General features: G+C 39.1%; 1 protein-coding gene across 1 annotated transcript in view; it reads right to left on the reverse strand.

Moving 5' to 3' along the window:
* Window positions 1–13615: 13615 nt before the first annotated feature.
* The window catches only part of LOC121926076 (SEC23 interacting protein), a 42498-nt gene continuing 32870 nt past the window's right edge, over window positions 13616–23243 (reverse strand). Inside the window, exons 18-19 of the mRNA XM_042458691.1 lie at window positions 21732–21840; window positions 13616–15867 (exon numbers count right to left, since the gene is read on the reverse strand). Of these exons, the coding sequence (XP_042314625.1) occupies window positions 15742–15867; window positions 21732–21840 (235 nt within the window). The 3' untranslated portion in view covers window positions 13616–15741. The remainder of the gene's footprint in view (window positions 15868–21731; window positions 21841–23243) is intronic.

Here is a 23243-nt window from a genome sequence, read left to right on the forward strand (position 1 = left end):
CTGTGTGTCCCTGAGACAGGGACGTAGCCGGGGGGGGGGAGGGTCCTTGGGGTCCGGACCCCCCCTTCCGTTAGATAAAATGAATGGTGCGTGCCACTGCGCCGCCGCACCCAAGCCCCATTATAATGGTGACACTTAGTGTGGACCCCCCTTCCCAAAATCCTGGCTACATCTCTGCCTGAGACCTTAGTCTGAGCCACCCCTGCTTTCCATCGTCTACTCTTCTGGACAGGTAATTATCACTTCTCTGCACCCCTGCACAAAGAGACACATTTAAATCTTTTTTGAATTTTTAACTTCATCTGTTTTAACTGTTGTAAGCTGTCTTGAGTTCCAAACTGTGGAAAAGATGAGTAAATAAAGTAAATATATAGGAGTAAATACATAGAAGTAAATACATAGAAGTAAATAAATAGGAGAAGGAGGTATTGGGGGGGTGCCCTGGGGTGACTTGTGGCTGCAAAAAATGTGGTTGGCACCACAGTTAATCCATATGCCACACATACATGCTCCTCCCTGAGCAGTAGCAGAATAACTGTCCGCTTTGATAATAAACTTTACTTCGTGCAGTCATGTCTGTATTTGGGATTATCAAGAGATCCACTATGGCAACAATCAAAAAGGGGAAATACAATGGGATGCTTCTATTACTATGTGTAGTCAAAACAAAACAAAAAGAAACCTTCTTCTCCTTTACCTCTGTGTAGCTATGGATCCTTATTTTAACAATGTTGGCTTATGTTGAAAGCTATTTGTTAGTATGTACAGAGTAGTATATCAAAGGAATCACAGGCACAAAATGTTTCTATTTTCCCAAGGCAATTTCCATTTTTGTAGCTGCTTATCCCTGAATATTAAAATATGTTGATTTTTTTACTGAATAGTTTACTGGTAGAGAATGGAAAAACTGCAGAAGGAATTTATCATAACCTCACAAGATTGAGGGGAAATGGTTTTGAAAGCATCACTACAGTTTTTCAGCTTGCTTCCTTTTTCTGAATATTCTGATTGATTCCCTTGTAAAACTACAGTGTCGGAAAGATAGTACATTATAATCATAAGTGACTCTGAAACACAATTGTAACAGAGAAGCTGACTTTCAAATAGAAATTTTGTTGATAGATATGCCAGTGGCACCTATAATTACACTTTTCAGAATATCACATGTGCCATCCGGGCTGTATCAACACTGCCTAAATAATTCAGGTTGACACCACTTTAACTGTCATGGATCAGTGCTGTGGAATTCTGGGTACTGTAGTTTGTTGTGGCACCAAAGCTCTCTGACAGAGAAAGCTAAATGTCTCCCAAACTACAATTCCCAGAATTATGAAACCAGTATCATAAATCATATTTTGAAGGTAACTTAGGCCCAGTACAGATGTCATGGGGCCAATTTTAGGGCTCCGGAGGGCTGGGTGTCCATACGCACCCAGCCCTTCCAGTGGAGCCCATGCACCATCTTGCCAGCACCCCGTGTGACGATGATGTACGGACATCCATGCGCCCAAATGGAAGTGGCGGCATAGATGCACACAAGTGCCATTATGATGCTTCTAAAAAGCCACTCTAGGTGGCTTCTTTTCAAGGCGCACATAGGTGTCACGCTGAGAGGTTGGTGCAGCACTGACGAGGGGCAAAAACGAGCCCCATGGAGGAGCCCATCTATGTCCCTCCCTTATTTCAACTAAGTGTGGCTAAAGATTAACCTGTTTGTCTGGGTTTAGACAACATGGCAAGGTAGGAAGCACTATTTTACTGCTTTGGTATAATGAGATCTCCTTTCTTTGTGCAAGAGGAAATGCAGATGTTCTAGGGAAGAAAGGAGCAATTGGTATACCCATTTAGTTTTGATTGTCGCTTTTTTTTTTTTTTATTACCTGGGTCTTACACCTATACTCAGGACTGTGCTCCAGTCTCATACAAAAACAAACGGGTGTTGTAAACATCTTTGTTAAGAACATACTGTCTCCAGATATGAAAATATGGAGACCCTTAATTATAATGTAGGGTATGCAGGATATATTAACAGTGTCAAGATGATCTGGGAGCATACAGGGGCACTTTAATTAGCAGGTTCTATCTATTACATTACACCCTATAGGTGTCCCTTTGGAATTTCTTGTGGCATACATCTTTTAAAATTAAGTCAGCAACAAACAGCTCCAGATTCATATGTTGTCTCCTGTTTTGATTTCTTCATTTTGGCATAACTCTTTGCTCCCTCATCTTAGTATATTTTTGCAGCACAGCTTCATGTGACTTAACCTTGCATCATCTGAAACACAGTAGGATATGATACAGGTATTAATTTCCTTTACACATTCCCATTAAACCTCCATGTATGTTCCTGCTGGTTTTATTTATTCAGCTTTAGATTTGACATCCTACAAAAAAAATTGCTCTTCCTTCTCTACATCTTATTTTTTTATTTCTTCTGCACACCAATGCCACTTGTACCACAGCTGTCTCTGATATCTTTCTTTTATTCTGGTGCTTGCATTTTACATGGGAAATGCTAATTGGCTTTTTACCATACAATGTTTTTTCAGCTCTGTAAAAACTAGCCCAGCTACATTAACTGCAACTTTCACATCTGCCCTTTTTCCCCTTTTTACATTTTTCTCATCTTAGCTCTCTACTTTCTTGCCCGTTTTTAGTTAAAACCACATGATACCACCTGAGTTCTCATCCCAGGAGGATTCACAGTGATTGGAAATTCTTTTTTAACTTTTATTTCACCAATCTCTATTTGATGCCTATCAAAGGTTTCTTAAAGGACCAGTAGGCACCCTGCTGCTACAGACTGATTAACTGAGCTTCTATGCCAAGACCATGGGCATTCATACTATCCAACGATCATCCGTCCACTGGGTCATAGTAATTTCTAAATCCATAGGGAGTGTGTAAAGGAGTGGATGGGTTTGTGCATGATCATATGTTTATTATCTACAGAGAATATGTATATTTTTCAGCCTGTTAGAAGTCTAATCTGGTAGGTGTTCATCTTGAAACCCTAAGATTCAGCACTTGAGGCATTTATCATCAGAGAGTACTCAGCAGGTATCAAAGATCCTTCATACCATGAGTTCGCTATGAATGCTAAATTCTCTTTTGGAAGTTTACTGTTACCTAAGAAGTAAGTCTATAAGAAAATGTTCTATCGCTAGTCATTTCTGAACTAGAACTCGGTTCAAAGAGAAAGAGACAGAAGAAACAAGAAGAGAAAGCATTACAGAAGAGATGGATTCATGGTGCCAGATCTAAAATGCAAACAGAAAAAACAACAAGGAGACGGGTGCAGATTCAGCAAGAAGTGTCTCCATTATAAGAATAAAGGAGGGTGGATAGAATCTTGTAAGTGTACCTAAATATCAAAAGGTATTTAAAGGTCTATTCCAAGGTCATCCTCTCCACCATTAGTCTATTTCTACATCAGGTACTGTATTATGAAATAAAGGACAATTAGATAAGAGATTTAGCACTTGAGAGTTTGAGCATTTTTCAAATTATACTACAGATTCTTACTTCTAGGTATGTCACCTCAGTTTCAGAAATATTTGAGAGAGCCATGGAATTTTCTACATCAGCAGTCTAAGTTGAATTTCTACTATAATTCATAGCACATAGGCACTTGTGAAATTAATAGTACATGCAACACTATCAGCGCATCCTGAAAATGCAGTATTGAGTAATGGTTGAAGTGTTGGATCAGGTCCAACATACAGACCCTACTGAATCATGCAGCTGACTGGGTGACTGTAGATCAATCATTCTCTCAATCTGATCTGACAAGGTTGTTGCAAGTATAAAGGAGGAAAGAGGAAAACAATGTACTCCATGTTGAGCTTACTGGAGCAAAGGAGAGCTGTAAAGGTAATAAACAAATAAATAAAGATACCAGAATAGATGTAGGAAATTAATGATACAATTAAACATGAAATCGTTGTGGAAATTGTTCTTCCAAAACTTTGAGCTACAGGCTTCAGAAAGTCCAGAGTTCAAAGTTTTACATTATTGTATTCATTAAAATTGGATTATTGTATTCATTAAATCATTTTGTGCATAGCTGCAAAATCTCACAATGGCAGAAGCAGTTTAAGGAGCATTTTCAGCTTTTCCTCTGGCCCCCATACTTGAGAATAGCCATCTCATGGTTACTTTTTAAAGGAAAAAAGTTCATGCACAGTTAAGACAGTATTGTGGTGAAAAACCTATTTTGGAGTGTAAAGAGAAAGGATTTAAAGGTAACGGGCTAAGGCAATCAAGAAAGTTAGAAGTCAATAAACCATTAAAACTTGTAAAAATTGTTGCCTAATTTTAAAAGGGATCTTTTTCAGATAACCTAGACACATTTCAGATAACCTAGAGAACTAAGAATGCTGTAGAAACACCAACAATTTGCAGGTTGCTGTGTTGGTTCAACAGGGAAAATACAAAACAACACCATACTTTATTGGGATGAATTAAAATAGCTGTTTACCATAGCTTTTCTTCAGGATATTTGTTAAATAAAAGGGGGGCAACATGTGGGGAGGAGGCACTGCCAAATTGCAGGGTTTTTTTTTTTAAAAAAACTGAAGTGAGATTTGCATAATACTACAGTCGGCCCTTCTTAGACACGGATTTTTTATACACGGATTCAAGCATACACGGTTTGAAAATGTTCCAAAAAAGTATAAATTTACCTTGATGTTCCATTTTTTATTAGGGACACCATTTTGCTATGTCATTATATTTAATGGGACTTGAGCATACACGGATTTTGTTATACACGGGGGATCTTGGAACCAAACCCCAGCGTATAACAACGATCCACTGTATTTTCCTTCTAATTAGATCTAACTCGAGTTTGGGTAACTGTGGCGGGTTACAAACCGCCATAAAATACGTATTGACTACGTATTAGGGTTAGGAAGGGGCAGTGCTTCCGCACCCCCCTAACCCTAGTACGTAGTCAATACGTATAATATGGCGGCGGCCATTCCACATGGCCACCGCCATATTGACGTAGCGGACACTGTGCGTCCACACATTGTGTGGCGCTTATGACGTCGTGAGTGCGCCATTGGCGCCTCGCGGCATCATAACTGCGCCGCAGGAAGAAGCTCCATGTTGGAGCTTCTTTTTTGCTCCGCAAGGGAGTCGTGCGGTTTGGCTGCTGCGGCTCCCTCACGGAGCAAACAGCAGCGCTGGCAGACCGCCGCTGCGGCGGTCTGTAACGCTCCTGTGATACTCCAGATATTTTTGGCCTACATGTCCGAGCCAATATACCCAATGGAAAAGTATCAGAACTATTGTCCAAACACATGAGAAAAGCTATAGTTGCCCAACTAGTCTAACCAGAAGCACACCTGTCCCTAAAAAGCACCATATTAAGAATTAAAATTGTATCTGATAAACAGCATTAATGTCCTGAAAATGTAGGTTGCAATGAACCCTGGAACTCTAGTTAGGGGCAATGTAAGTTTGTAAATCAACAATTTGCAAACCCAGTAACCAGCAGTAACTGATACCCCGATGCTTCTAACCAGAAAATATGCATAATATCAATGATGAGCACGATCAACTACACTCTGTGTATATAAGTACTGTATTGAATTGTTAATTATACCCACTTTCAGGTACAATGGATATTCTTGTTGTCAACAGCTTGGCTATTCAAAAGGAGCATGGGATGGTGCACTAAGGTATAATCACACATCTAACACAAGAGATGAGAATTACAAATACGGAAGACAAATGTAAGGACTAGGAGGTTAGGTAAGCATATGGCAAGTCCAGTCCAAAGACAAGTCTACAGCTTACTGACCACTGAGTTTGTGGTAGAGAAAGTGCAGCCACAGGCTATAAGTCATCTTTCCCCAAACCAATTTTGAGGTCCCTAAGAGCCTTCCCATTCCCATATTTAATATTTAATTTTCCCTGTGGCATGTTTTGGCGACACTCCAGGCTGTTTTCGGCCCAGGAGTTGCTTTTAAAAGTCAGTAATTAATTTGTGCTGTAAGAAATACCTTCTGGACCTAAAACATGCCATGGGAAGATAGAAAACATAGGCGGGGTACATACCTCCGCTTTGCGGCGCTCTGCCGCCGCCGCCAGTAGGTCCGCGGGGGAGCCGGAGCCTTCACACGGCCCGACTCCCGCGCGGACCGAAAAAGAAGCTCCAAAATGGAGCTTCTTTTTAAGTCGCGTTTGCGACGTAGCGAGGCGCCAGGGGCGCGCTCGCTACGTCACAACGCCCGCGACGCGTACGGACGCTCAGCGTCCGATACGTAAAGATGGCGGCACCCGTATGAACAGGGCGCCGCCATCTTGTACGTATTCAATACGTACTAGGGTTAGGGGGGTGCGGAAGCACCGCCCCTTCCTAACCCTAGTACGTATTGATGACGTACTATTTGGCGGTCTGTAAACCGCCATAGAAAATTTCTCTCATTCCCCTATAAGCCATGGGGAGCATTTTGAGTTTAAAAAAACATTAAAAATATTGGGGATGCAGCTGTTGTCTTCTGAAGACCCTGGGAATGGTGTGCAAGGGGCCCAGACCTAGGTTTTGCCCATCCCAAGCCAGTTGAAATGAAATATTCTACTGAGGCTGTGATCAAGGCCACAGCCTCCTCTGTAATCTGAGGATGTTTTATCAGTACTAGATCTGCAGAATGAGTTTTCTGCTTTCCTTAATCCTCTCCCCTGCTTTTTAGATTTACAAGATTCCATGTGAAACATTTCAACAGCCTTTCAGCATTCACAACCCTTCAAGCTGCTTATTCTCATTATTGAAAGACTTAAGTTTCATTCATATATTTAATGTTTACTTTCTGTGCATTACTCTATATATTACATTCAGGTTTACTATATGGTTGTCTGGTATATTTTCGTGTGTTTCAGTTATATTGTTTATTTATTGACTTTGGTTGTTAAAAACTCTCCTATTTGGTGCATTATATTTATATTCACTTCTTTATTGAGTATGACTAATTCTCACCACCACTAGCACCTCAATGTACTAGGTGTTGTGTACCTCCTAGCATCCTCCCACATGGCACTAAAAGTAACCATTCAAAAGATGTATTTTTTCCTTTACAGGATCATAAAGGCTCCTGAACATGGCTCTCCAATAGACCACTGTGATGACTTACGTCAAACAAAGAACCAGCAGAGCTGAAGAGATTGGCAAAGAATAATAAAAAAGAAGATTGATGGAGAGACTCAAATAAAACTCAGGGAAGAATGTTTCAAATGCTTTTGCAGTGGACAAAAACAAACTGAGGAGCAGGAGGGAGTTGTGCTGGCATATGCATATGCTGAGGTGGGCAGGGTTCTCACCAAAAAGATCACTCAGGCATCCAAGATGAGCACTGCAGAGGTGCAGTTGACTCATATATGTGAATCACTGAGACAAAGGAAAAAAAATACATTACCTAACATAATTCTTGTTATGTACTAACTTAATGTCATTGGCCTAAATCCAAGTGCCATACCCACCTAGAGGAGGCCTACTGAATCAAGGAGATATGTCTAGTAGTTTGTTCAATGGGTGTGTTCTCATTGGGACTAGTAATTGATCTTAGGTCACTGTTTCATAATAATGAATGATTCGTCTTTGAAATTAGCAAACGTATCACGCTACCCAAAGGAGACCCAAGCAAACAATACCAGAATTCACAAAGTCAGAATCTATATACAAGAATTTTTCCATAACCTGGTGATTTAAGTGGGAGGGGGTTTGCCAGAAATAAGGATGGTATACAGTGGGGCCTTGATATCCACTGGGGTTTGGTTCCAAGACCCCCCATGGATACCAAACTCTGTGGATGGTCAGGTCCAGTTAAATACAGTGGCATAGTAAAATGGTTTTCCTTATATAAAATGACATCAAGGTTTGCTTTTGGAACATATGTGAATTTTTTAGTATTTTCAAGCCATGTATGGTTGAATCCGTGGATAAAAAATCAGTGGGTCTGAAGAGCCAAATGTATTTTTTAAATTGTTACAGCTCTAGGCAGCTTGCATGATTTTAAAAGAAATGCATTTCTAAGGAAGAGAACTGTTGTTCCTAAAGGTTCTTGAAACCATTCCAGATACCCAATGACTATTACTAAGTTGGTGGTAAACTAGTTGCAGTGAAAACTGGTTATCTGGATGATGGGTTGGGGACTTGAGAGATGTAAGTTCAGGTTTCCCTAAGCCATGGAATTCACTGGGTGATCTTGGGCCAGATACTCATTCTGATTCATATCACAAGATTGTGTGCTCTGACGATAACAGTGTAGAGAACCATGTGCTCTGATCCTTAAAGTTACTGGAGCAAAAAAAATGGGATAAAAATACAAGTGTTTTTTTTTTCTCCAAAGGTTTGTCCCTCTCACACCGCAACTTAAGGATTTCTATTCATATTAATTAAATCCAAACCCCTATTTGGATGAATTCCACTCCATCCAAATTAGGATGTTAAAATATTAATAATCCATTTAAGAAATCATACATGTGACTGTACCTGATTATTAACTTCAACATCAAGTGTTTTAAGAAGTGCAAATGGAAACAGGAATTGTATTTAAGGCAATGATTAGACTATGGTAGCTTATACTTTTTTAAAAAATAAATCAATTTAAATTGAAAATGTAAGTGGCTTATCTAGTATCCTCCAGGTGCTGGTGCTGTAATAGCTGCTGCAGATCAAGGCACCAAAGAAGTGGTAGAGGCACCCCCACTGTGATATTCAGCAATGAGGTATCCTATTAACAGTTTGAAACACTTTCCCTCCAATTATTTTGTGTAACAGTTCTAATCAGGAAAAGATTAAAATAGGTGGTGAAGTGCAACTACTGCCACCATCCAATAAAAACAGCCATTAACTCCAAGATAGATTCTGCATCCAATGTGAAGGAACAGTTTAAGGTAAGCATTGCTCAGAGTGATTGTCTTACTATGTTATTCTGAGCATAACAAGGAATGTTAGGTGTTGTGAATGTTACAATTTTGAAATCTTTCAAATTATTTCTTCAGATTTTCCTCCTTTTTTCCACAAAGAAATTCAGATTTTCCTCCTTTTTTTTTCAGAGAGCACATTTTGAAAAATGGAAAGAAATGATGAAGAAAGGGAATGTTAGCAGGATTTGAATGGCAGAAAAGTGAAATCTTATCCTTACTCCTGAGAAGCAGTAAGGAATTAGCAATGCGACTTCCAAACTGTTAATTTCTCAAAATTATTTCTGAGACTAAGAAAATTGTTCTTGCTGGACACTGGAGACAGGCATTTCAGGAAAGCAATTGGTGGACTGTTTCTGGATAAAACATCTGTATTGTGGGGTGTTAGTGGGGAAAGGTGTGAATCTGGTTTATCATTTCTTTGATACAGTTGTGTTTCTTGCATCATTTCTGTTTGTGTGTATTTAACTTCACTCATCCTTTTCAGTGGGTGGGTCAGTGTTGAATAATTCATGCAGGTGTTTCCTTCTCTCCTAAGCTCAAAAATGTCCTGAAGATAAACTCAAAAAGAGAGCAATATTGGAAGCTAAAATTACCAAACAAGAGATTTCGAATGCTATCTCGAAATTAAAGGAAGGAAAAACCCCAGGAAGTGATGGCTTCTCTTCAATTTATTATAAGACCTTCAAGTCAGAACTGATAGACCCCCTGTCAAGACTCTTTAATTTGATTGAAGAGGAGGGTATTCCCCAGACATAAGAGCCAGTGTTGAATTACATGTAATAAACTTCTCAACATTAAGGTAATTTATTATAACTTATCTACTAATTTTCCGTTCTCTGGATGTGGGTGAACACATGCACAGATCTATTTCCAATCTTATCATTGCAAATCTAATATTTTGCTGTTGTCATGAGCCTTCCAGTCAACTCTGACTTATCATGACCGTATCATAGAAAGGATTTCTTGGCAAAATTGATAGAGGTTTGCCACTGCCCTCCTATAACGCTGAGATATTGTGAATTGCCCAAGATGATAGTGTGAAACAAGTCTATGCTTGTAGCATCTCTTTAAAAATAATTCAGTGAGTTAGCAAGTAGCGTAATCTATCTTTCTACATAGTCTTTTGTGGCAGAAGTCTCATATCTTGGTAGGAATGTATTTCCCCAAGAGTAACTACTTAAAAGCAATACGAAGTCTTATATATCAATTTAATAGACTCTTGTTACTGGGCTCCAAAGAATGACTTGGTAGCTTCTTAATGACCATGTTGAAACGCATCATATACTCACAGAAAAGAGAGCAAGACTTAAATGAGCCCTAACTGAAAAGTACATGGTAAATTGTTAATCTCAATATTAAATTTTCACCATTTTATCAAGAGAGACTCTTATCACCAGCTACTGAAGTATTCATTAAAGCATGCTACAATGACAAGAAACTTCACTGAGATGCAAATCATAGGGCTGTTGTCAGGAGCACCAGCAAAAAACGACCCTAAACATGATAGGCAGTAGAGAACAAAGTAAAGTCAAAGGAATAGGCCTAGAAGAAATTTGAATTACAATTACAGTTCCTCTATCACAACGTCGAACTAGAGTCAAAGATGACAGCATGGGATGAGAGCCAGTATTACAGATATCAGAATTAACTGCATACACAAAGCAAAGGCTCTTCAACACCTTGGTATACCTCCCGCTGTTAACATAAAGCTCAAAATAAAACAAGATACAATGAAGTCAAATTTTATTGCAAATAAGGTTTGGGAAATTAATGAGGGTGAAGGCCAAAGCCTGATTCTTGGCAAAATGTGCTATTAGGCCCCTAGATGTGAGCTCATTTGGCAGCTGGAGACATCCATTTCCATTTTTCACAATGCTCCAGATACAGTTCTAATCAAGGCTTGGTGGGAAATTTGAATAACTATTAATGGCTACTGCACATGGGAAAGGCTGTAGCTGGTTTTCAAGATAGGTTTCAGTGGCTGTAACTGCACTGTAGAAATAATCCAGTTTGAGGCTATGTTAGCTGTCATGGCTCAATGCTCAGGAATTCTGGGAACTGTATTTTTGTGAGCTCTTTAGACTTCTCTGTCAAATCCCAGGATTCCATAGCACTGAGCCATGACAGTTAAAGCGGTGTCAAACTGGATTATTTCTGCAGTGCTAATGCAGAAAGAGGTGCTAGTAGCCCTGTAGCAGTAGCCCTGGAGATACTGAGAGCGGCTGCTGGGGCTGATTTTCTTCTTTTTTTTCAAACCTAGTATCTGTTCCTTCTTTTTTCTGCCACTAGAAGGAAAAGGAGAGAGAACATAGACACAACAGCAAAAATCCAACCCCCTTAGTGCTTCTGCCAAGTTCAGATTCAGCTGCCACACTATCCATCTATATCCATCTCTATTTCTTTGGCTGGTAACAGACTGCCATAGAGCAAGAACAAAAAATTTCCAAAGCCGTACTTTTCACTCCAGACCTTGGAGAGTTGTGTCCTGCAATTTTTTTGAACTTAAAAAACATGATTGTCTGTCTGGACTCTCTGTGGGGTATGGGCATCAATTTAGCTATATATCCCCTTCCCCTGGTCTGTTTTATGCCCAGGACAGTGAAGAGAGTGCACATGAAAGCAAAAAATAGTAAGGATACAAGCTCCATGTGCTTTGAGATGGCCAACTGTTTATTTGTTTAAAAAGCCTAAAGCATTTGTGCCTCAATGAGAAAAGGTCTTATTGAGAGTCCTTCAGCAGAATTCACTGGAGCTGAACATTAAGTATAAAAATTTAGTTGTCTTAGAGCTTGTCTCCTTATCATTTTATGCCTAAGACACTTTTTTCTGAAACATGCTCCCCCACCTAAAATAGAATCATAGAATTCGAAGAGACCCCAGGCGCCATTCAGCCCAACCCTGTGCCATGCATGAACACACAATCAAAGCACCCCTGACAGATGGCTATCCAGCCTCTGTTTAAAAGCCTCCAAAGAAAGCTCCACCACACTCTGAGGGAGTGTCTTCCACTGTCTTCCTAATATTGAGGTGGAGTCTCTTTTCCTGTAGTTTCAATCCATTGTTCTGTGTGCTGCTCTGGAGCAGCAAAAACACGCTCCAGCTTGTCAATATCCTTTTTAAATTCTGGTGCCCAGAACTGGACGCAGTATTTCAGGTGAGGCCTGACCAAAGCAGAATAGAATGGTATTATTACTTCCCTTGATCTAGACACTATACTTCTATTGATGCAGCCTAGAATTGCATTGGCCTTTTCAGCTGCCACATCACACTGTTGACTCATGTTCAATTTGTGGTCTACTCCTAGGACTTCTAGATCCCTTTCACCTATACTGTTGTCAAGCCAGGTGTCACTCATCCTATATCTGTGCATTTCATTTTTTCTGCCTAAATGTAGTATTTTACATTTCTTCCTGTTGAAAATAATTTTGTTAGTTTTAGCCCACCTTTATAATCTGTTAAGATCATTTTGAATTTTGATTCTGTCCTCTAGAGTGTTAGCTAGAGTGTTAGAATTTGGTGTCATCTGCAAATTTCATAAGCATGCCCTCTATTCCTTTATCCAACTCATTGTCAAAGATGTTGTATAGCACTGGGCCCAGGACAGAACCCTGTAGCACCACACCAGTCACTTCTCTCCAAGATGAAGAGGAACCATTGCTGAGCATTCTTTGGGTTCGGCTGGTCAACCAAATACAAATCCACCTAACAGTAGCCTTGTCTAATCCACATTTTACTAGCTTGTTTGCAAGAATATTGTGGGAGACCTTTTGAAAACCCTACTGTAATCAAGATATGCTACATCCACAGCATTCTCTTCATCTACCAAGCTCGTAATTTTATAAAAAAAAAAAAAAAGAAAGAAATAAGATTGGTCTGGCATGCCTTGTTTTTGAAAAAAAAACCTCATGGTGACTTTTTGCTATTATGGCATTCCCTTCTAAATGCACACAGACTCTGTGTTTAATCATAGAATCATAGAATCGTAGAGTTGGAAGAGACCACTAGGGCCATCCAGTCCAACCCCCTGCCATGTAGGAAATCCAAATCAAAGCATCCCTGACAGATGGCCATCCAGCCTCTGTTTAAAGACCTCCAAGGAAGGAGACTCTATCACCCTCTGAGGGAGTGCATTCCACTGTCGAACAGCCCTTACTGTCAGGAAGTTCCTCCTAATGTTCAGGTGGAATCTCTTTTCCTGTAGCTTGCATCCATTGTTCCGGGTTCTGTTCTCTGGAGCAGCAGAAAATAAGCTTGCTCCCTCCTCAACATTGATCTGCTCTAGAATAGTTTGGGGATGTGGAGGTGTAAACAAGGCAAAGGAGGGGGCATTTTCAATTTAAAAAGAAATAATGGAGGACTTGGGGCCTGATTATGACCTATTGGTTACACTGTCTCCACCCCGGCATAGAACTATGGATGGCCTAGCATGCGTGTGTTTTCACAGGACTGGAGTAATAACTCCACAGTATTTTCATGGAAACCTAGTGTTATAAATCAGTTCCACAACAGAAGAGAGCCAACAAGATTGAAAAGACAGGAGCAGAAATGGGATGACGATGCATGCAGAAGACAGATATTAATGTTTCTACTAACAAATTGTTTAAAAACCAACATTCAATCTGTCTGCGGCCTCAATAACCTCTAGGCCAAAATCAGAAAAGATTAATTTCTCCATCTGTTTATTTTTAAATACTTTTTATTAAATTCAAACAGAAAATACAATTAGACAATTGAACAGATAAGAAAAACAAGCTTTTCCATAACTAAAATTTAGAAATATCTTCCAACGGAACAAAAAAGAGAAAATATAGAATAGAAAAAAGAAAACTACTTCCAATCTGAGTATCAACATAGATCTTATCACAACCTTTCTAATTAACCTAAAACACCCTTCTTTCTATTATCACATTCTACATATTTTAATATTTCTCCATCTGCTAAGATGAATAAATAGTACATGTATGCTGAAATTAGATCTTCCTGATTAATTTAAAATATGCAACACCAAAGAAAAATGCTATGCTTTATACCACCAATTAAGCCAGTATAAACATTTTTCAATAGCTATTTCCTTTTAGAGCACTCAGAAATATTGAACAAATGAAAAACAACGCAAATTCCTTTAAACTGTAAGTAATGACATCCTTGTTTCCTTGTAGCACACATTACATTTTACACATTCACTTCAGCAAACCACATACTGTACATTTAATACTTTGTCAGTTCTTGAAAACTTGTGCACATTTATCATTCTTTGGTATTTCACCCAGGATGACTGACTGAGAATCTGAATACCAACTGTACAATTCTGAAACCTGTTTGTTGACAACTTTAATCTAGGATTTATTGAAGGGCTTTTTCACTTGTTATTCCAGTTGACAAGATGCCTTTTCTCCTACCCTTTCTCTGACAGAATTTGTTCTAATTTAACAAATGACTGAAGAGAATCTTCATTGAGAAGAATAGAGCCCAAACAATCAGAGTGGGGAAAAAAGCAATGGAAAATGTCCTGTTGCTTTCTGAAACAAAGAGAGTATCACAGCTGAAAGAGCATAAACATTTGCTAGAAAGGCAAATTGGTATTGTAATATGTTTTAATGTTTGCCACAATATTATAATTATGATTATTATAATTATAAAGAGATGTAAAATAGTTAACTGATCTACTGTAATAAATCCATTCTTGTTATTCTAAGATTTATGCAAACCTTTTTACTGCATAAATCTTACAAAAGGGAGAAGTTTAATTACAGCATCACCTCACCTATTCAAGATCTCCTTCAAGATAAACACAGCAATAAAATCTGTATCAAAAATATAGGTACACTCCTCAAAATCATATATTTAAGAAAAATGCTACTGATCCATGAAAATCCCCAATGTACAACAGACACAAATAAAAACTGACACAATACCACTTTTAGCCTTTTTAAAAGGGACAGTGTCCATGGGGAACAACCAGCAACAGCAGCAAAGAAGCTACAGCAGTCCAGTGTTTTGAAATGTATCTCGTAAGCTGTCATATATTTCATAGAAGAAAGTGTGAAGTATGCTTGGCAATGCTGAATTTTTTTCTGAATCTAATCCTCAAAACAATCTTCTGTTGCAGGGCCATAAATGTTCTCGTCTTCTGTATATCCAGTCCTCATATAATATGTAAGACTCGTGCTTCTCAACCTATCAGTATTCATTTGTACCAAGTCAAGATTAATTTAGCTCATCTTTCTCTCCTTCCTATCCAGAGACAAATAGATCAAGATGTTTAAGTACTAAACCACTTTGCAGCAGCTCAACACTATCTGGAGGGGGGGGGAATTATCTCCCCAAAATATCAAAAATATAAGCACATTCTCAGAGGCTCAGGAGGTTTATTTTTGTTTTGTTTTTATAAAATCTCTGTTTTAAATTTACCAGCTTTAACAAATGGCTCGAATTGTTCATTCCAACAAATATAAACAGTTTGATATCAACTTTATTAAAGCAGTTTGGATGTAGGTCTGCATTTAGAAGAAGTCAGACAAAATGGCCTTTTTATTGAATCTAGAGATTATTATTGCTGATTACCAATAGTATGTCTAAAGAAAATAAACCTAAAACATAGAGCCCTGCCAAAAGATACCAATCTGATAAATCAACTGAATAAAACATATCAGAAAAATTATTTTGCATGCCACACATTTCTCAGTCAATTATGCTTGGCAATGATTCCAAAAATGATTCAAGGTTGGGGAAAGCATATGAAGACTCTGAAGAGCAGACTTGATTTTCTTTCCATCCACCCCAGGTTTGTCATGGTTTGTTTTTTTAATTGACAAAAAGAGGCAGTAGAGACTCTGAAGGCTGTAGACTGAAACGACTTCTGCCATATGCAACTAGGGAATTGGTGATGCCTCCTGAAAAGACTGTTGGCAAGCCAGACGACAAGAAATGCTGTTACAAAAAAGAAGACTGGGTAAGTTATGACAAACCTGATTAATCTTGCAGTTTGCATCAGAGGCTGTGAAAATCAGACCCTTTCTCCTGCACTCATATCCCTACAATTACAGTATCAGCCCAATTGCCTTTAGCCCTGTCAAACACTTAGCCCGTATTAGTCAAATGGGGTTCAACATATGATAAAGTAGCATGAGAAACAAATATGAATATCTACATTCATTTAATTCCCACTATACTTTTTGTCCTAAGCAGTACTGTTGGAAAATGGAAAGACAGGACACATACATATCTGAGGAGAAAAGAAAATGATTACATCTGTATGTGATTTTTAAGCTGTACATGCTGACTTGCTTAATTCCTTAGTTGTAATTTTAAAAGTTCTTTACATATTACTGTCGTTCTCACTCTTGCAACTTTGTAAGTCACTCTGCCAAGAGGCTTTCTAAAATGCATAGTAAGAATCCAAAAGATCAGCCCCTAGCCCTTTTTTTGTGCTCTTTTCTTTTTAAGTGATTGCCATTTTTCACTAAAAATGGTTGGCAACAGCTTAAAACACACTACACTGAATGGAACGGTCAATCTTGTCAATTTAAGTACATTTAATACGTATTCATTTATATAAAAATGCAATAATAATAATAATAATAAAGTAAGTGAGGAGATTTAACTGTTAATAATATGTCTGTGATGAAAAAACCTTTTTTTAATACTGCAGCATTTTAATATATTTTTGGGTGCTGAATTCAGAAAACACAATAAAAATGGTGTACCACACACAATTTTTTCCACAAATTCAATATTTTTATCAAGTCAGATGTTACTGACTTTGATTAAGTGCAGATGCTGATGTTTTGGTGCAATTTCTTTTAGTGCCTTGAATGGATTTTTGTGTTTCATATTAGCATATTAAAGTGTTTTGAAAGCATATTAGAATATGAAGCCGAAGGCTTTCAAGGCCGGCATTCATAGTTTTTTGTGGATTTTTCAGGCTATGTGGCCATGTTCCAGAAAAGTTTCTTCCTGACGTTTCGCCAGCATCTGTGATTGTCAGCATCTGAGATTCTCTGAAGATGCCAGCCATAGATGCTGGCGAAATGTCAGGAAGAAACTTTTCTGGAACATGGCCACATAGCCTGAAAAAAACCACAAAAAAACTACATATTAGAATACTTTGCAGGATCATTTTCATTCTGTCACACAGTACAACACAGAAATGTCAAAGTAGGTAATTTTAAAAAAGGATGTGATGGAGAAAATCTGGGATCGTTTTTGGACTTAGAACACCAAATTCCTATAAAACCAGCATACTTTTATTTTTAAAAAAATAAGACCCTCACATTTGCAAGCCTGTGTAAAGCCTGGGGACATTAAAGTGGGGGGGGGGGAGGAATCTATCAGTTAATAATGAAATTCAAAAATCAAAAAAGTAAAATGAAATCTATTTTTATTGATTCTGTATAGTTTTCCTCAATATATCTGCTAAACTTCAATCTTTTCCTTTAGATCACACCTCCAAGGGATGCTCCTCTCAAGCATTTCTACAGCCTGAAAAGTAGCCCCTGTCCCATGAAAGCTGCCCGAAATACATGAATGATTACATGCATGCCACCAGACAATGCCCAATCAGTTATGTAACCACTGAACAAAAGTGCGTTCACCCAGATTTATATGCTATAAAAGTACATAATTTACAAATTTATAGACTATAAAAATGTATACATGTTTATACACTATAGAGGTTTGCCACAAGAAAACAATTCATATTAAATACACACAATACAGTTACTCTTCTTACGCACTTATGAAAAGATAGACACCGAAGGATACCCAAAGAAAAATTTATGGCAGTAATTTAAATACTGTACTACATATTTTGCTTTTTGAAATTTCCACTATATCCCACAGACAGGTTTATGCAACAACTCAGAAGTGTGGCTCAGCTTACATCAAAGCAAATATACTTTGTTATTCCTCTTAAAAATGTCCCCATAAATCTAATTTGGTTTACACCCACTGCCAAGATTTGGGGGGAGGGGGGGACAGATCCATGATACTTTTTTCTCACCCCAGTGCAGGAATCTATTCACATCTCTCACTTTATTCTCTTTCTGAAGCTACAAGTTTACCATATTTGAAAAGACACACAGTGTGTACATCAAAGCAATCCTCTGAGAATTATATGCCCAGGAAATCTGTGGATTTGCCTTAGAGACCTCAGGCTTTTTATCCATAATGTAAAGTAGCATGTCTTTGCATTAGGTATCGAAAGGTGGGGAGAGGCTCTTAGCTGCAACTGTGCCCCCCACCTGGTGACTATAGTGGTGGGTTATCCAGAGGTTATCCATCCAGCACCTGTGCAGCATCCAAACCCTGTCTAGGTGGGAAACATTTTCCCCAGATAAACAAGGACAGCTGGACAGGTCATGGGTACACATCTGTGAGTCTTGGCCAGGGAGAAATGTGGCATATTAAATAAATAAATAAATGTGGCATATTAAACAAACAAAGGCTGAGGGGGGGGGCGCATTTGGGAGGCTCTGGCTGCACCTTAACCCTTGAGGAAAAAGAAACTATTGCTCCCTGGATCACTGTTGTAGCTGCCCTAATGGAGATTTAAACTCTGTCAATGGCCATTTTGTAGCTGATGCTTAACAATATCAATCTCTTCACCCCCAGCCAGTCAAATCCAACACTGTACATTCCCCTGCTTTACCAAACTTTGCATCTTCCTCATTTCCAAAAACCTTCTCTTTGAATATGTTCACAGCCAAGCGCGGGAGGATCCAACTGCTCTCCTCCTCCCCCCCTTCCCTCTCAGACAGACAAAAGCAACACTGTACCGTCCCTTTGTGGTGATGGCTTCAAACATCAAATTGAGAGACTTTGGAAATGAAGAGAATTCAAAGTTTGTCAAAATGGGGAAGATACGGTGATGCTTTTGTCTAGCCAGGAGGGAGGGGAAGGAGCTGTTGGAGAGAAGGTGGATCATTTGCAGCCATTACTACTAACATCAGATTGAAAGTAGAAGCACTTTAGAAGTGGTGGGGTGAGGCTATGTGTATCAAGGTTGAAAGAGAGTTATAGGTGGTGCTCTTGGTGGGAGAGGACTCTTTATCATTCATGTTGGGGGGGATACATTTTCATAGTTTTTTTCCATTTCATGGGGATCCTTGGCCCTTAACCCCCATAAATGTGGAGGGGTAACTGTAGTTTCTCTAGTTACTGAACTGCTATAGTTTGCCTCTGAATATTCTCTGCAAATGATGTGTACTTCTGTTGGCCTGTATCATGCACTATGTGTATATTTCCATTTGGCAGAATTATGTGAAGAATGCAGTTATTCCAAAAGAGTATTTCAGCAAAATGTCAGAGTACAATACATACTTATTTAAAAGGGCTACACAAGAATAAACCTTAAGCAGAATACACTGTTGACAGAAACAGTGCAACATCAGCAGGGAATTAAAATGTTCCTCCATGCTTACACTGTTAACCTGCAAATTCTCTTGGTAACTGCAATCTGAGGATACAGAACTCCTTTCCCCATTCTTGTCTCTGTGGAGCACTAAGTTCAGGAGTTTACAGTTAAGTCAGAAGTCCTGTAGTGCTTAAGATTACAGGCATTTATCTGCATATTTTAAAACTAAGCTTGCTTAATAAGCAAAGCATAAATATGTCATGAACAGCATGGTATAAGCCAAATTGTATGTATCACTGAATTCTGGGAGTAATCACAATAATTACCAGAGAGGTGTTTTATTTGTTTACTACAACTGCAACAGGTGATTTATGTAACAAAATGAATCATAGAATCATATAGTTGGAAGAGACCACAAGGGCCATCCAGTCCAATCCCCTGCAGGAAATCACAATCAAAATATCCCCATAGATGGCCATCTAGTCTCTGTTTAAAGACCTCCAAGGAAGGAGACTCCGTCACACACTGAAGGAGTGCTTTCCACTGTCAAACAGCTCTTACTGTCAAGAAGTTGCTCCTAATGTTGAGGTGGAATCTCTAATCCTGTAGCTTGCACCTACTGTTTTGTGTTTTAGTCTCTGGAGCAGCAGAAAACAAGCTTGCTCCATCCTCAATGTAACACCCTTCAAATACTTAAACATGGCTATCATATCACCCCTTAACCATCTCTTCTCCAGGCTAAACATACCCAGCTACCTAAGTCTTCCCACATAAGGCATGGTTTCCACATCTTTCACCACTTTGGTTGCCCTCCTCTGGACATGCTCCAATTTGTCAACATCCTTTTTGAATTGTGGTGGTCAGAACTAGACACAGGATTCCAGGTGTAGCCTGACCAAAGCAGAATAGAGTGGCACTATTACTTCCCTTGATCTGGACACTACACTTCTATTGATACAGAAAATCGCATTGGCCTTTTTAGCTGCCACATCACACTGTTGATTCATGTTGAACCTCTGGTCTACTAGGACGCCTAGATCCCTTTCACATGGAGCCTTGTTAAGCCAGATGTCCCTCATTCTATATATATGCATTTCATTTTTCCTCCCTAAGTGCAGTACCGTACCTTTCTCTGTGTTGAAATTCATTCTGTTATCTTTGGACAACCTTTCTAATCTATTTAGGTCTTTTTGAATTTTGATCCTGTCCTCTGGGGTATTAGCTACTCCTCCTAATTTGGTCTCATCTGCAAATTTGATAAGCATGCCTTCTATTCCTTCATTCAAGTCACTGATAAATATGTTGAATAGCACTGGGCCCAGGACAGAATGCTAAGAATGTTGTAGCAAATGGTACCTAATATTTTATATATGCTGGACCCATAGCAGTTAGGGAAACTGGTAGGCACACCTAATTAAACAGTGCAAAACTAAAAACTGGTATAAATTCAAATCCTTTAAGCCTACACAAATGTACACTTCAACCAAACTCCCTGCAAAACACACTTCTCTACCTAGAAATGTTACTATGACAACTAAGAAAAGCAGACTGCAGTTAGAAGAACTGAAATACTTGGTAATCCATTGAATAAAAATTAAAACCAAGACCAGTGTTTCAGAATTAAATCCTGCAAGGATATAGATACACTAGGGATTGTTTTCTGTGATGTTTCCCTCCTGCCTCAGGCACCAGACAGAAGAGCCATTTAAAAAGAGAGAGAAGGAAAGCAAATGTTTTTCTTCGTACCATTCATGCACACCGGCTAACACCGATGGACTCGTAAGTCAGCCAAAGATTAGGAACATATCATTCATACCCACTAAACTGCAGTAAGATACCTTTCTTTGTAGTCTCTTCCAACTCTATGATTCTATGATTTTGTTATGTTAATGAACTGATCCATTTTACTTGCTCATGTTTTCATAACTGCTGAAAAACACTATTTGTAGTATCATGTTCATTTATCTTACTAGAAAGGAATTTGTGAACTGCAAGCAGAAAATACATACACGGACACCAGAAAAAAAGGCATTTATTTATTTATTTATTTATTTTCTGTTATATTACACTTTTCTCCTGGTATGGAACCAAAGGTAGACTATAATAAAACATCTAAATTCTGATGGTTAAAAAACAGTTGAACAAGCTACCATATTAAAATGCCATTAATTTTTTAAAAGAAAATCATTTACAACAAAAGATTAAAATACAGCATACAAGGTAGGGCCATATGTTCACATATGTAAGTTTTTTAAATGAAAGCATACATTTTGTCCAAATACACTTAAAATATGTTGGCAACTCTTTACCAAAGAAACACGAGTCGTTTTAAACTTTTCATACACAGTCCAAAAGGAGCTCTGTGACTTCCCTATTCTACTTGTGGTTTAGTCCTCAAGCAGAGACAATTTCTGTTGCATTTATACTAAGGATTACTTACAGATTCTGAAAACAGATGCCCATACATCAATGTTTGTGGCTGTTCAGGATAGATGTCCATAGTTCTATATATTTCTTTCAGGAGAAGCAAAGCAGTGTCTTCTGATTCCCTGCAAATAAAAATACTTACGGATTCAGTAAAGAATTGTCTACTTCAAGATTTTAAATAAAGAATTTAAAAATTGTGCTCTGTAATTCAACAAAACAAGTAGCTAACCAGTCATTCACAATGTTTTAAAGACTACTCTCTTGATTCTTTTCGTGATTTCTTTTCCTGCTTTGAAATCCAACCCCTTACACATCCAAGTGTTTGCTTCTCCTTCAGCCTCATCATTGGCGGGTTATAGACCGCCATTTGGGGCGGCTGTACCTGCCCCTTCCCCCTGTGTATCGGGGCCTCAGCTGCCAGAACGGCAGCCGCTGAGCCCCGATCCGCCGCTTTTCAGGCTGCGGAGAAGCGGCAAAACGCCGCTTCCCCGCAGCCTGAAAAGGGGTGTCCTGGGGCTTCAAGCCCCAAGGACACCCTACGGCGGTGGGGAGGAGGAGAAAGGGCTGCTTGGCCCTTTCTCCCTTGCTTCGCTGGCGCAGCGTCTGAAGGCTGCGCCCAGCGACGCAAAGCGGCACCGCAAACCAGGAAGGAGCTCCAAAACGGAGCTCCTTCCTGGTCCACGGAAAGGGCGCACTAAGCGCCCTAGCGCGGACCGATGACGTCACGTCCGCGCGCTCCAATATAGAGGCGGCGCGGTCATGAGTCGTCATGGCGGCCCCATGTGGAAGGGAGCCGCCATTTTGTACGGCCTCATCCGTACTAGGGTTAGGGGGGTGCAGAAGCACCACATCTTCCTAACCCTAATACGGACTGACTCCGTACTTTCATGGCGGTGTGTAACCGCCATTGTTTACTCAGGTTATTACAATATAAAAGTTCTAGCCAATGTTGATATAAGTACGAAATTCTAATCACTCAACACTCTTTTACAATCTTCTCCAACCTTCTAATACCTGTGTATTCCACCACTCTCAAAGGTTCCAGTAGTTCATTCTAATCTAGTTTACTCATTCCTTAAACCACATCATTTTAGGGGCCCTATCCTTAAAAGTCCTTGTCTTATGAAGTACTGTACTATCAGGTTTGGTTTTCCCATTCTTAGCTGGATTTCACAGTTCTTCCTAAAGCTTCTGTAGGTTTTAATCACAGTCAATCCAACATGTCCATTCCCTGCAAGACACAGAAATGAAAACACACGCTGACAATATAATTTTCTCTGTAGCTTGGATATTACTTTATATCCATGTCATCAACCTAGCATTATCAATCTGTGTCCTCCCCCCCCCCCCCGAAAAAAATCTCTAAAATGCCCTTTAGGAGGTTACAGTATCCACAATGTTTGGAGACCCTCTATAAAGGTAAAAAACTGCAAATATTCCCCCCCAATTAGTTTTGCACCAAAAACCCTCTGGGGATGTGGAAAGAATCTACCAGGTTTTGGCCCCCAGGGCAAAAAGATTAGGC

Source organism: Sceloporus undulatus, chromosome 3 (genome assembly GCF_019175285.1).
Source record: "Sceloporus undulatus isolate JIND9_A2432 ecotype Alabama chromosome 3, SceUnd_v1.1, whole genome shotgun sequence".
In the NCBI taxonomy this organism is placed as follows: Eukaryota; Metazoa; Chordata; class Lepidosauria; order Squamata; family Phrynosomatidae; genus Sceloporus; species Sceloporus undulatus.